We start from the raw sequence: 13,398 nt of genomic DNA on the forward strand, positions 1-13,398 counted from the left end.
TGTTTATGAATGATCTTCGTCAGTACAACGACTTGAACAACGGAAACTCAAAGGTAGGTAAACGTACATGTACGTTAGATTACTGTGGCACTACTGGGCCTATGGGCGCTAACTCCGTTTTATTTATTTTTTATTTTGGCTTGGATTGGATTGGTCGACCGATCTAAAATTTCAAAAAAGGAGTTCTAAATTCTATCTAACGGGGGCTAGGCTGGGGTTACATAAGCTAGCTTTTTGTTAGTCTTTCGAGAAAATGGGTTGTCCACTTTTGGTCCTCCATAATCCTGACGCCACTTTTTTTCATCTTATTATTAGCTATACCCGTGAACGTGGCTTTATAGGCCTACAACGTTAAATTGTACATGTATTGGCATTTATGCCTATTATGTTTAACATTTTCTTTTTTAATATTTAGTTACCCCGAAAGCAAATTAAAACAATTTTTAATCTGTTTCCCAGTTCTAAGTGATGTTTGCAATTAGAGTTAGTGCTATCTATTAAAAATAGGGCTTGATTCTTTTCCTATCACTGCATAATGTGAACTACTGACCCCATTATGGGGGATGTCCCAAGTCATCAAGCTCTTGCGCAATTTGGGATTTCCAAGTTCAGCAAGTATGATGTTGCATATTTGGGAATTCCCAAAACACTATGACCACATGAAAAAAAAAAACTCCTATAGGCAGTAACACTTTGCCCTCAGTAATATGCCATTAATTTTTTTATATAAGTGGAAGGTATTTGTATGACTCTATTCGAACATTTTAATGGTATCATTCCTTCGGTATAAACTCCCATTAGCCATATCAGTTTACTCAGTGATGTAAAACTGTACATGAACAGTTTAATGTTGTTGACATGTGTACAATTCACCAGGCTAATCTGACCATTTTCCTTCTCACCTTACGCTCTTCCGGGTTCATGGTCGGACTTTCATATTGCAATTTGCAAATGTTACAAGTGTGGAATTGTGTATTTCATGTACTGTGATTTTTGTTGCACTGTGATGGAATTCTGATAGAAACCTGTGACGCTCTGTTTGAATACAAACAATATCTTTTCTATGTTCACAGATGGGTGTTCTCCAAGTCACAAAACAAATGTTCAAACTTATGGTGCTGTTGTTTGTTTCAATACAAAGTTTGACAGGTAAGGATGCCAACACAACATCTGTTTGTTTGCTTGTTTTTGATTAAAGAAATATAATTTGTTTCTCGTTTTGTGGGTGGGGAACTATATTGCATAAAGCGAGCCGACAAACCAGATTCAAATGAGGCCTTCTTAGGCAGCAACCCATTATTGTTTTAATACTCAAAGCATGCATAAAGAGCCAACATGCTTTGATCAAAAAGTGTCCTCATACAGGCAACCTGTGGAAATTTCTTTTTAATGGATAAAAGACCATGCCATGGGGCACATATATAACAAGAGTAAAACAAATCCTCTAGAATCTCCCATTTTTTGCAATCCACAAAAAAACATGGTTACTCACGTTACGGTTACTCACGTTACATTTTGTCCGACCCATCTCAGAATTTTATGGCATGATTTTTTAAACTAAATTATCATTATTATTTTTCTACCAAATAGGCATCAGAACTACTAAAAACTCTGACTTTTAGATCTCCAATGGCAAGTTCTCCAGATAAAGGTTTTCAACTGACATTATTCTGATACTATTACAGTGCATACTGATCCCCTATCAGGAATTTGATGTTTCCTCTTAAGTCCAGCTGTAATTTAGGGGTTTTTTTTAACGAATGCTGAGCCATCAGAACAAACCTCTTGTGTTCTGAGAGTCTGCTAAAACTTATGTACGCCACTAAAGCGCAGAATAATGGGTCCATGGAAAGGCCACACTATCAGAGACCATGATGTGGAGAGTGGGTTCCAGGGATCCAGGGCATACCACTGTACCGGAAGCTTAGTGTGAACCGTTACCAAATTTAGTTGCCTTTTATTCTTACATGTGTGAATTAGTGTCAGCAAAACACTTATATTTATATCTTTGTTCATGCAAAGAATGATAATCCTAAATACCGAAATTTAATTCATTAGAAATGTTGGTGAGAAAAAAAGTTTTACATCTTTTCGGTTACTCATCTTGACCAAACAAAAAGGTGTAAAATGCTACTTTTTGACATCTAAAAATGGATGACGGCTGTGAATTGACAAATTGTTCAGAGATTAAGACTATCATTCATGCTAAGGTTATGATTGAAATATCTTTAATTGTATTAATAGCAATCAATGTTTAAACTTTACCAAATTTTTAGTTCTTTGTAGTATAAAAACATATTTTTCACTTTACGATAAGATTTCTCATGAAATGTTTGATAAAACTGGGTTTTCTTTGTTAATTTTTCATACTTGAATGTATAATCTGTAATAAAAATTTTAAACTGGGTTAAAAAATAACCCTTTTTTTTTCTTAACCATGTCCATCAAACCGTGGAATTGCCCAAATGCTCCAACTGATTTATTTTCAGAATTAAGGTAAAGGACATGTTGATATCAGTAATGCTTCCTGATAGGGCCTTTATCCCACATCTCCATTTTTGACTCGCCATATTATTCAGTACCAAATACATACAGCCTAGTAATGTATTAAGAATACATTTGAGGTAGCATTTGTTATAACCATTATAATTTTTCTTTGTATAATACACTGAGCTATTGATTCCTCCTGCCCAACTACAGTTGCCATCCAAGAGAATCACACCACAGGTAAGATTTGAGATGCTACAATGACCATTATGTCATACCCACAGTGGCATAGTCATGGGGAGGCATGAGGAGGGGGAATATGACTCCCCACAAATTCTCAGTGCCCCCCCCCCCCCGGTACCCCACCCCCAAAAAAATACCCCAAAATGTACTGCATGCCAAGGAAGTGTCTTTTAAAGTATCATTTTGAGTAATGGACATGAGGAAATATAGATGACTATTTTTGAATTCCCTTAATTAAGCACACAGCTTTATGAACCGTGAATAAATATATAAGAAAAAAGCTCCCCCTAGCGTCAAGTGGCCTGACAATTTGGGGACAACTTTGCTTGTTGGGTCACCCCTGGCATCCCCCCCCCCCCCCCCCCCCCCACTGAAAAATCCTGGCTATACTACTGCATCCATGACATTATGCCTGTCAGTTGCTGACAGACAAAACATCCACCAAAGTATCTTACTCATGTTTACCCATCAATATCTACATTGTATAGGCATCACATGCATGCAGTTTTGTAAGCAAGTACACAAGTTTTGAAATCGGACAAACTAAAGACTAAATGATCTATATAGCAGGCCCCATGAAAGGCCGCAAGAGTACAAGTGTGCTATTGGTGCGGGCTTGGATGTTATCACCCAATAAAAAATGTATTTATATTTTGTGTGTGTTACCATTTAGTACTCCTTTCAGGACCATTCAGGTTCTATAAATGGGAAATAGACGGAGTAATATAAGAAGTTCTTGGTTGCCCATGGCAACCTTTTGAGAGACTCAGACATCAAGCTATCACAAATTTAAGGTTCTCAAAAGGTGTATATAACTAGAATGTATTCGGTATCCTTCCCAGTTGATGACATCAAGACACAACTTGGTCTTCAATCTACAAAGGCTCCCGCATCTCCCGAGCCTAAAAATTGTCCTGTAAACGGAGGGTTGGTCGCAATGGCTATCATCATGAGCCTCCTTTTCGGTGCATGTGCTATAGGGAATGTGTATCAGCTTTACAAGAGACGTCAGCCAAAAAAGACTCGGAGGTAAGCTTAAACACTGTTTCCACAGGGCTCACTGTTACCGACTCTAAGTTGTGAATGAGACTTGCTCAAAGGCAGAGTACATAATTTGTCATTTGCTCATTTTTTTTTGAAGGAACAAAAGTGTTCAAATCTAAAGATGGTTGCTTTACAACTATAACCTGCTGAGAAAAAGAAACATCACAGATTCTCTTTCAAGGCGTCGTTGTAAAACAACAGCTTACTATTACTTTTGGAGCCACCAAACCAGTGCCTTAGCAACATCACGATTGGTTTACATTTGCACCTTTTTGTAACATTGTAAGCTTTGTTCAGAGATAATTCCCGTACTATTTCTTAAGTACTTTTGACATTCTGGAAAAAACACTACTGTACTTTCTAAGTCACTTTTATCTGAAATATATAGGTCGGAATTTTTTTTATAATTTTTATTTTATAGGTAAGATTTTGGGAAACATTTTGCCAGAAAATTTTTGTAAAGAATAACATTGCAACAATTTTCTTTTAAAAGAGCAAGTTTTTTATTAATTGGTGGTTGACACAACAGAGAGGAAAGAAATTGGACAATTTGTTTTTGGACATCTATGATAATTATCTGTTTAATGGACCTACCGTTATAGCCCTGAATTGGAAAACCCCTAGGTGTGATATTTCTAACAAGACTTTTTTTCATTTTCCCCCCAAACTTATTACGATGTCTTACTAATACGAGATCCACAATGTAAAGAGGTATTCATATTATGCTACTAAAGTGCTAAGTAATAGGCAAGGCTGCTATTTTTCTGTTTGAATCATTTTTGGTGTGTGAAATTAGAGATATCTTAAATAATTCTTTGTACTTCATTGTGCATCCCTTGCATGTATAAAATAGCGACTGCTGATGTGGTATTATTGTACGTTTTGTTTCGACAGTCTGTTATACCAAAGAACTTCATGGGTTTTTTTTCTCAAAAAGCTTGGCTGGGAATCATTTTGAAAACAGTGTATTGTACTAATGTGATTTTACCAGTGGGCAATTCTGTAAAATCCAACGTGTGTCCGACCACATGATGAACATGTACACGTACAAGGTAGTTAAGGTGGTGGTACCTGTACCTTAGTTTGGTCTGGAATTGTCATTTGATGTTACATGTTAGTGATGTATCACATTCACTTTTCCAACAGCAGCTTATTGAAGTGTCCGACACGTACCTGTAAGTCCGAATTTACGGAATTGCCCAAATGATAAATAATAATGAGTTAAATGAACTGAAAATACTTAAAGTTAATAATAGGGCTAAAATTTCACAAGAGTTTGTTTTCCAGTAGTAGATTCTTCCATTAATAAGACAGACACGCTTCAGTATTTGCCCAGACATTCGTCTCAGATTAAGGAATTTACAGTTCAAAGGCTCATAATTCGAACCCATGGAAGTAATCTTTCATCTGTTAGAATTCATTTGAACTTATCCAAGTTTTGGACCAAAGAGAGAAGAGTTAAATATATCTAAGTCTTTTCCTGTTAGGTTTTTTTGGTGTTGAAAAGCTGGTATTGGGATTTGTGGTGCTTTTTAATACCTTTCAAGCTTTTCAGTTGCATTAATCCTTCAGTTCAGGGTCAAATTTTAAAAGTAAAAAAAAGGCCTATATAATTGTATTCAATTGCCCAACCGCCTAATACTCGACCAGTCATGCATTCCAATGTGTATTTCCCACATTGTCACACAATACAATAATTGATTGCATTCAGCCACCATGTTGGAGGTGTGCTTTGTTATGTTAATTCATAAACAATGCAAACACAAAAGGTCTGCTCATGCATGTCCCTGTTGAACAACACACCTCAAAAATGGGTGCAATGCAAACTCATATTATACATATAAGGGGTGGTACAGGGACTTACAAGTTATGTGATTAGACTGAAAAGTTTGACATGAAAGTTACACTGTACTCAGAGAAACAATTCTCTCGCACAATACTTTCAAATATTGTCACGACCCAGGCATGCAACTTAGGAAAGAGGAAACTCTAGATTTTACAAGAGTTTGTACTGTGTTTTAAAATGTTTAATGGCATAGGTGTGAAGTGAAAAACAAGGAAATCAGCAGATCTGGGGAAAAGTTGCCCGATGATGTCTTTCTATTAGCAATGCACACATGTAGTCGATTATTCATTGAAATTTGTGTTGACTTTCAAAGGATGTAATTAATTTCGTAAAATTTCAATTACTTTGCCTGAAGTACAATCATGTTTGTTTTTATTTTATAATAGAATGTCATAATAATATATGGGTGAAAAAATCTTAGTAAAGAGAATTGTATGAATTGATAATTAAGTTGGGTTTTGTGATTATTTCATTTTTTTCCCAATCCAAGGATTTTTTAGTTCTTTTTTTTTTGTCTCGAGTGAAGCTAATTGGGTTTAGGCCCTCCTCCCCACCCGCCTTTTCCCCTCTCAAAGCACAGATAAAGTTGAAAGTTTTTAAGATGTTTTTTTTTAAAACATTTATGGCTAACAAACACGAATTGTTGTGTCCGTGCAACAAGGTCATATCTCCTATATAAAATAGCATGTGATGCCATGTACGTGAAATGTGAGTTTTCAATGTCAAAAGATGCACACGCAATGTCAAATGTACTATACGGCGATATGTGAGATACGACCTTGTTGCATTGAGCGTATTCGCACAAGATCCGACTTTGTTGCACTGGCGTGACAAAATGTGACATCATGGAGCACAACAGGATTCTCATTCTCACTCAAACAATTTCAATAACAATTTCTTTATTTTTCAAATAACCAACTTTTTTTTCAAAACAATTTCTATATATTTTCAAATGAACCACAACTTTTCGAAACAATTGCTTGATTTTTCTCAAATGAACCATAACTTTTCTAGACAATTTGTTTACTTTTTTTTAAATGAACCACAACTTTTCCGAACAATTTCTTGAATTTTCAAATGAACCAAAACTTTTCAAAGCAATTTCTTTATTTTTTTTCAAGTGAACCACAACTTTTCAAAGCAATTTCTTGAATTTTCAAACGAACCAAAACTTTTGAAAACAATTTCTTATTTTTTTTCAAGTGAACCACAACTTTTTAAAGCAATTTCATTATTTGAAAAGGGAGTACTAAGCCCACTGCAAAAGACCCCTTTGGATTCTGATTGTAGAGTAGTTTTTTTAATTCCGATTCATTTTTGAGGTTTTGTTGGGTATTTTTTCCGGCAAGGCATTGGCAAAACACAGCAAGGTTAGACAGGCTGTGTGATTCAAACTCAATTTTCAAAAGTCCATCTTTACAACTTTGGAATTCTTCAGAAAACTATGAAATTGTAACTACTTATTTTGGCATCAAATATAGGACACCTGTTGGTAAATTTCAAAGTTTTAGGTAAGGCAAGATATATTCGGCAAATATTGCACTCTGCAAGTGCCAAGTCAGAAATTGACAACAGAGGGGGCTGTTATTTGTTTCGTGCCACATGTTTGGAGAAGGGATGATCCGCCGGCAGTTTATGTTTCTGCCACCAATCAATCCCATGAGCCTTTTTCTTGTGGTTCTTGAGGCTGACGTTGTGATTGAACGCCTCGCTGCAAAGCTCGCACTCGTAGGGTTTCAGCCCAGTGTGTAACCGCGTGTGTTTCTTCATGTTGTACTTCTGGCTGAAGCGCTGTCCGCAGTAGGAACACTCAAACGGTTTTTCCTTCATGTGGATCACTTTGTGCCGACTCAGATTTATTGGCATGCTGAAGGCTTTTCCGCACTCCTGGCATATGTATTTCTTAACCCCTAGATGTCCTTGGATATGGAGGTTCAGATCTGTGCGGCTGTAGAACAATCTCCCGCAGAGATGGCACAGCTGGTTCTTCAGTTCTGATCGATTCAGCGTGTGTCGTTTCTTTGTGTGAGCACGCAGGATGCTCCGCTTGAGGCACGTTTTGCCGCACACTTCGCACGTGACGCCCGGGCATTCCCGTTTGTGTTCCCTCAAGTCCTCCACGTTGGCTTCGCATTCCAAACAGTGCCAGTACATGGTGGCAACCTCTTTAGCTGCGGTTGGGAGGTTTTTTTTTTTGCCATTTGGTCCCGTCCCAGGGTCCCAGTGAACCTCTTTATAATGCTGTTTTGCTGTTGTTTTGGAATCTGCGTGCCAATTGCAGATATTGCATATGTAGACCCTGACATTTGGTCTGGAGCATCAACACACGAGAAAGAGAAAAACCTGAACTTTAAATACTGCGGGCACTTGTTTATTCACAAATGCATCACGGTACTTGCCTTCTCAAGCTTATGGACAATTGATTGCATACAAGGTTCTCCAGGCCAGTGTGGTGTTAATATAGACTTTGCCCAATAGCATTAACAAGTAATTATGAGTTTGTTACGATTTCTCTCTTTCAAAAACTTGTACAAATATTATACCAACTGTGCAAGTGTCAGATACTTAGAATCTAGATTAGTGTCTAATCAAAGAGAACACAGAAAAAATTCAAGGGAGTACTCACTGTGAATGAATCTTTTTCCCAGCTTCTTGTTTGGGTTCTGGATTCTCCGCTGAAATACTTGTATCGGAGGTCAAAGTAGTAGTAGCTGCTTTCTACAAGAAAGATTAGGATAAAATTTGAAAGTTATTATGTGGCACTAATTGTAGTATTTCGGTCATCAGAATCTCAAAAAGTGAATTTCAACTGAATTCGTCTTGGGTTCAAATAAGGAAATTATGGCAAGCACCGATCAAACCTCCTCTGGCTAATTCTCTCTCAGATCCTCCAAAATCTGCTAGGAGGATGATGAGGATTTCAGGATTGAGGATAGTAGAGCACAGTCACTTTTATTTAACATATGGGAACTTGATGCTTCTTAAACGAAGCAGTGTAAACGATACACCATTGGTTTATTATAGCACAGTGGTGCTATAAATGAAATTGAAAATGAAAAAAAATGCCTGTTAATTTAGGTTTGATGATTTCCTGTCATGAAACCCAACCAACCATTTTTGTTGGGAATAGATTTAAATAGGTAACCAAATTTGCTAAGAGGTTACTACTAAATACATGTAAATAAAATGTAACAAATTTTGAAAAGGGAGTTGTTATGAAACGTACAGCTTTGCGTTTGGGGACAGCAGTTGGACAATAGTCTAGATCATTTGGGTCGTCAGTCATTGCAATGTCGTCCTCTTCACTGTCTTCCTCAACCTCATTCTTATCATCATCGTGGCCATCATCCCCATCATCCACGTCGTCATCATCGGCAGGGTCATTAACAGCGGCATCATCATCGACGTCATCATTTAGAATTTCTTCAGCTTCATCTACATCCCCATCGACCTGCCTGTGTAGAAGAATATTAATACAATAACAGCCATAGTGGACTCCACAACATAGTTTCATTTCAATCTTTGACACATCCGGTGATTGGTCACCAAGCATTATTTACTGATCATCATTGTTCTTGTTCAAACTTGTTCCAAATATTTGGTAAAGAAGAGTAAGTTGATGCAGTGTTGTACAGTTTAGGAAGAAACTATGTGCATGCGTGAACGTAAATCGTGTGCCACACTTACAGTCACAACAAATTCAGGATTTCTGTTGTTTGTGCATCAATTTAAACAATCAAAAAAAGAAAACATGGTTTCATTACTGGGGTCCAATGCATAGACTGTAGACAGGGTGAAAAGCCCCATGGAGTTGAACCAACAAATCATTAATGCTTAATCACATTGCTTTGTAAGATGGAATTTTGCGTTGGGGTGATATAAATCAAATTAGGTTTTGTCCTTCCCGAGTGAAAGTTGGAAAAAATCACTCGGGTGGGACTCGAACCCACGACCTCCTGCTTTCTAGTGCAGATGTCTTACCGCTCAACCACCGAGCTAACAGGATTGGTTGGCTGGTTCGAACCTGATGTACACAGCAGCATTGCTTTGGCTTAAAAGCCTGGCGTAGAGCGTGCAAAGTCCACATATTTTCCACTGTAAACACCGTTAGAATATGGAACCATACAAAATTTTTATGAAGTTCGATTTCTCAAACCTAACGGCAATGTTACCTGTTATCATTCGCATCTTGCTGCATTTGTTCTTGAAGCTGCCTGCAATTGAAAAAATGATATTAAAAAATATTAATGTCGTAAAGAAGTGCTGCTTGATAAGTTAGTTAGTGTTGGTGTCTATTTTGCATCATGTCTAAATTTACTGCCGAATTAATTCTTGTGCAATTCACAAAAAAATTCTTGTAAATTTTTTTTTTCTGGAGACTTTTTGCCTTAAATAAAAAAAGAAATCTGACCTCTCTTCTTCTTCCTCTTGCTTCGTATTTTCCAGCTGTTCTTCTAAGCTGGGGAAAAAGGAGAATATTATTAATCTGAAAGACTGATAACTACTCCAGTGTGATAGAGAATCCTGCTCTGACACACTATACACAAGAGCTTAGAACTCGGTTGGAATCTAATTTTCATGAAAAGACACGGACTTGAGATTTTTCATGACAAGGAATTGACACTTTTACTTTTTTTGACCCAATGGTGAGGAATAACATCATCACATGTACGTGACTACTTAGAAAGTACAGTGTACAATTGTCCTGGTCATCGCAGTGAAATACAAGTACGAACCCCTTCATCTCAAACAAGTGAGTGCTCACTTGAACCAAGTGACTCATGACTTGGACCCAGACTCTATCCAAGTCGGTCAAGACTCAGACTAAGACTCAGAAACCTCAGAAACAAGAGACTTGGGACTCGGACTCGGACTCAAACCAAATGTCTTGACAGCAATTTCTGACTTACCAAGACACTATCCAGGTCAGCCAAGACTCTGACTAAGACTCAGAAACCTCAGAAACAAGAGACTTGGGACTCGGACTCGGACTCAAACCAAATGTCTTGACCGCAATTTCTGACTTACCGATCCAGCAGGCAGCAGCTTACGAGCTGATCACCGCTCCAGCCTGGATGCTGGATGGCGTAGCGGTTGACGTACGGGATGCTCAGCAAACGATCCCGTAATCTCTCCCACTTGGCTCCTAGGTGGGGGAACAGCAACTGAACTTCCAAGCTTTCGGCTTTTGTTTCCTCATCTTCATCTGGTATAATCTCGTCACCGTGAGCCAAGTCTTCCTCAAGGCTGGAGAGAGAACAGATTGATCAATTATTAGCCCCACCCCTTGATGTTTGTTTTCACGTGAAGTACGAACCAACCTTAAACACAATCCTAGTAAAGCTGGTCCCAGAGTGCACAATATCCTATTCAATCAATTCGCCATGATTTTCAACACCGTGAATTTGGAGTGAATATATAATTTGACATTTTTTTTTCACGGCAATGTCATTGCGAAGTATCTGGTGAAATCACCTTGAAAATCATCACATAAGTTACCAGGACATATTTTGGTCAAGTAAAAATATCGTGAAAATGCAGTGAAGCCTCCTGTGGAACCCAGCTCATTAACTTTGTGGTTGCGTTAATCTGTTGAGCAGTTTGTCAACTTTGGGGTCTAATCCCCCTCATAAAAAGGCACATTGCCTGTCAATCTTAATTAGGTGATCACAATAAACAGGGTGTTGGATACTTGTAGGAGGACACTTTGTAGCTTTTGTGTACTTGGGCAGTGGGCACTGGGTAGTAAGTGTAGCTGTCAATCACACTAATCCTGTAATCACTCAGACAGTTAATCTGTGGTTTTCACACCTTCAGTGGAGGGAAGCTGGACCTGCTGCACAGTTATGAATAACAATAGACCCTTGGACCAGAAGACCCATGTAAAAACACTGTGAAACCGCAGTGAGTTTATCCCCTGCTGAGGGGCCCAGTTTGGCACCGTGAAAATGAGCTTACTTGGCAGTGTAAAAAAGTTTCACAGCGACTTCTTTGTAAACTATATTTTCACGGTGTTGAAATTCATAGTGGCATGGCTTTTCACTGGAAGGCTTTTCATGCATCTGGTCTACACAATGGGCCAAGTTAGCCCATTTAATTGGCAGTACATTGTATAAGGTAATCTTATTTAAAAATTCTGGGCAAGTGTGACAAACAGTCGTAGGGGAGTCGGGGAGTCAGTCAGTCAGGCAGGTATAAAGAGGACTACAGGCCTCTCTGAGACCAGCAACTATTTTACTTTTGATATGGAATATGTGCTTGGCTGGTTTAAAACACTATGTTTAAGGCCGGTTGGAGTCTGGATGCTGATAATAACCCGAGCGGAAGCCTTAAGGTGAGGGTAATTATCAGAATCCAGACTCCAACCATTGATACCGGCCAAGCACATATTTATTCCCATTCATAACTTTTCCGTCAAATTATCAAAACTTTACGGTCCAAAAGTAAAAACAAGTCAAAATTATAAATTTCCAACAAATTGTTGGTTTAAAAATTTACTTCATGTACCGTATTTCGAAACACCCCTAGTTATATTATGGTATGCCCCTCTTGCGAGTAATTGTGCCAGTGTATTGTTTAGGACTATACAAATACAGCATTGTTTGAGAGGAAGAAGTGGGAATTACTGGCCCCGAGGTGTATAGGTCACCTTGACTTCCTCCCGACGCGAAGCACAGTTCCAGAGGGAATTTTTGGTGCTACAAGAAAAAACTACCGCACGGCAGCGAGCTGGATACTCACCGGGATGACGTCACCTGGGCGCGTATCATTTTTACTTCCCGGACATGCGGTGGAATTGGACAAGGACGCGCTCCAATTTGATCATGAATATTTAAGAGGTGTATTAATATGAAATACTGACCCACTGGTAAAAGTAGTATTGTGCATACCTATGTATGTGAGAATTGTGAACATTTAACCATTGCTGCTGAATGATGTTTTCAGAATTGTTGCATGATCCAGCAAGCAAGTGATTCTTCTTCGAAGCTGGGATCATAAAAGACCCATACCTACCAGTCCAAAAGATAACTTGCAAAGGCTTCATCCGAGCTCCAAGAATCAACACCCACAATCTTGGCAGCATACTTTTGAAGATCAGCGGTATCCAGCATTTGGTCCCTCAGAGTTCCCCATCGTTCCATCACCTGTGGGCATGGTGGGAGGAAAGCCTGTATCTTGTCGCTAAGATTGGGGAATACCTCTTCTTTCACTTGAACGTCAATTTCTTCCTTGGGGCACTGCGGTTGTTTGTCAGCTTCCCTCTCTGCTGGCCTCCGCTGATTAGAAGACACTTCCATTTGCATGATCTCTCTGTTGTTGAGAACAATTAAAAGGTACATGATGTATTCCTTTTATGCATGCATACACAAAAGCCAGGAGCTTAAAAATCTCAGAAACAAAACAACCCATTTTTATTTATCGTATCTGAGATGTCTACATGAGCCCTCAGGTGGTGTCAGATAGTGTAGTTGGCATCCCCCCCCCACCCCATGCTCCAACCGGCCAACCCCTATTTGAACTTTGCAAGCTGCCATGCCAGCAGCCCTCCCCTTCCCACTTCTAAGTGACTGGAGCGCCAGTAGCAGAACTAAATTTTTAAGTGCCATCCACCTTTAATGTTTGAACTATATTTGTAGAATTGGCTATTTACGAAACAGAACAAGTACCTAAGTCAAGTTAAGGATCTCATGATGGCTGCTGTAATCATGGAGCCCGGAGGAATAAAACATAAGCCGAATGCAGATGAAGTTGTTCGATCGACGTCTTGTTCTGCGGCT

At 38.6% G+C, this 13,398-nt stretch overlaps 2 protein-coding genes across 3 annotated transcripts; one reads left to right on the forward strand and one right to left on the reverse strand.

Moving 5' to 3' along the window:
• The first annotated feature begins 901 nt into the window (after positions 1 to 901).
• Positions 902 to 4,505, forward strand: LOC119740753. The gene is made up of 4 exons (XM_038216158.1): positions 902 to 1,149; positions 2,701 to 2,727; positions 3,573 to 3,759; positions 3,872 to 4,505. Exons 1-4 carry the CDS (start codon positions 1,074 to 1,076, stop codon positions 3,891 to 3,893), a joined length of 312 nt encoding a protein of 103 aa, XP_038072086.1. The 5' UTR covers positions 902 to 1,073; the 3' UTR covers positions 3,894 to 4,505.
• Positions 4,506 to 6,561: 2,056 nt separating this feature from the next.
• Positions 6,562 to 13,389, reverse strand: LOC119740751 (zinc finger protein 16-like). 2 transcript variants are annotated; one of them, XM_038216156.1, is made up of 8 exons: positions 13,288 to 13,389; positions 12,635 to 12,931; positions 10,649 to 10,867; positions 10,032 to 10,079; positions 9,793 to 9,834; positions 8,847 to 9,075; positions 8,247 to 8,338; positions 6,562 to 7,931 (listed from the first exon to the last, which is right to left on the reverse strand). In XM_038216156.1, the coding sequence occupies exons 2-8, from the start codon at positions 12,922 to 12,924 to the stop codon at positions 7,205 to 7,207; spliced, it is 1,647 nt and encodes a 548-aa protein (XP_038072084.1). In that variant the 5' UTR covers positions 12,925 to 12,931; positions 13,288 to 13,389; the 3' UTR covers positions 6,562 to 7,204. The 2 variants fall into 2 exon arrangements, with proteins under 2 accessions (XP_038072084.1, XP_038072085.1); XM_038216157.1 differs by lacking the exon at positions 9,793 to 9,834.
• Positions 13,390 to 13,398: the final 9 nt, after the last annotated feature.

Source organism: Patiria miniata, unplaced genomic scaffold (assembly GCF_015706575.1).
Source record: "Patiria miniata isolate m_02_andy unplaced genomic scaffold, ASM1570657v1 HiC_scaffold_5, whole genome shotgun sequence".
Lineage (NCBI taxonomy): Eukaryota > Metazoa > Echinodermata > Asteroidea > Valvatida > Asterinidae > Patiria > Patiria miniata.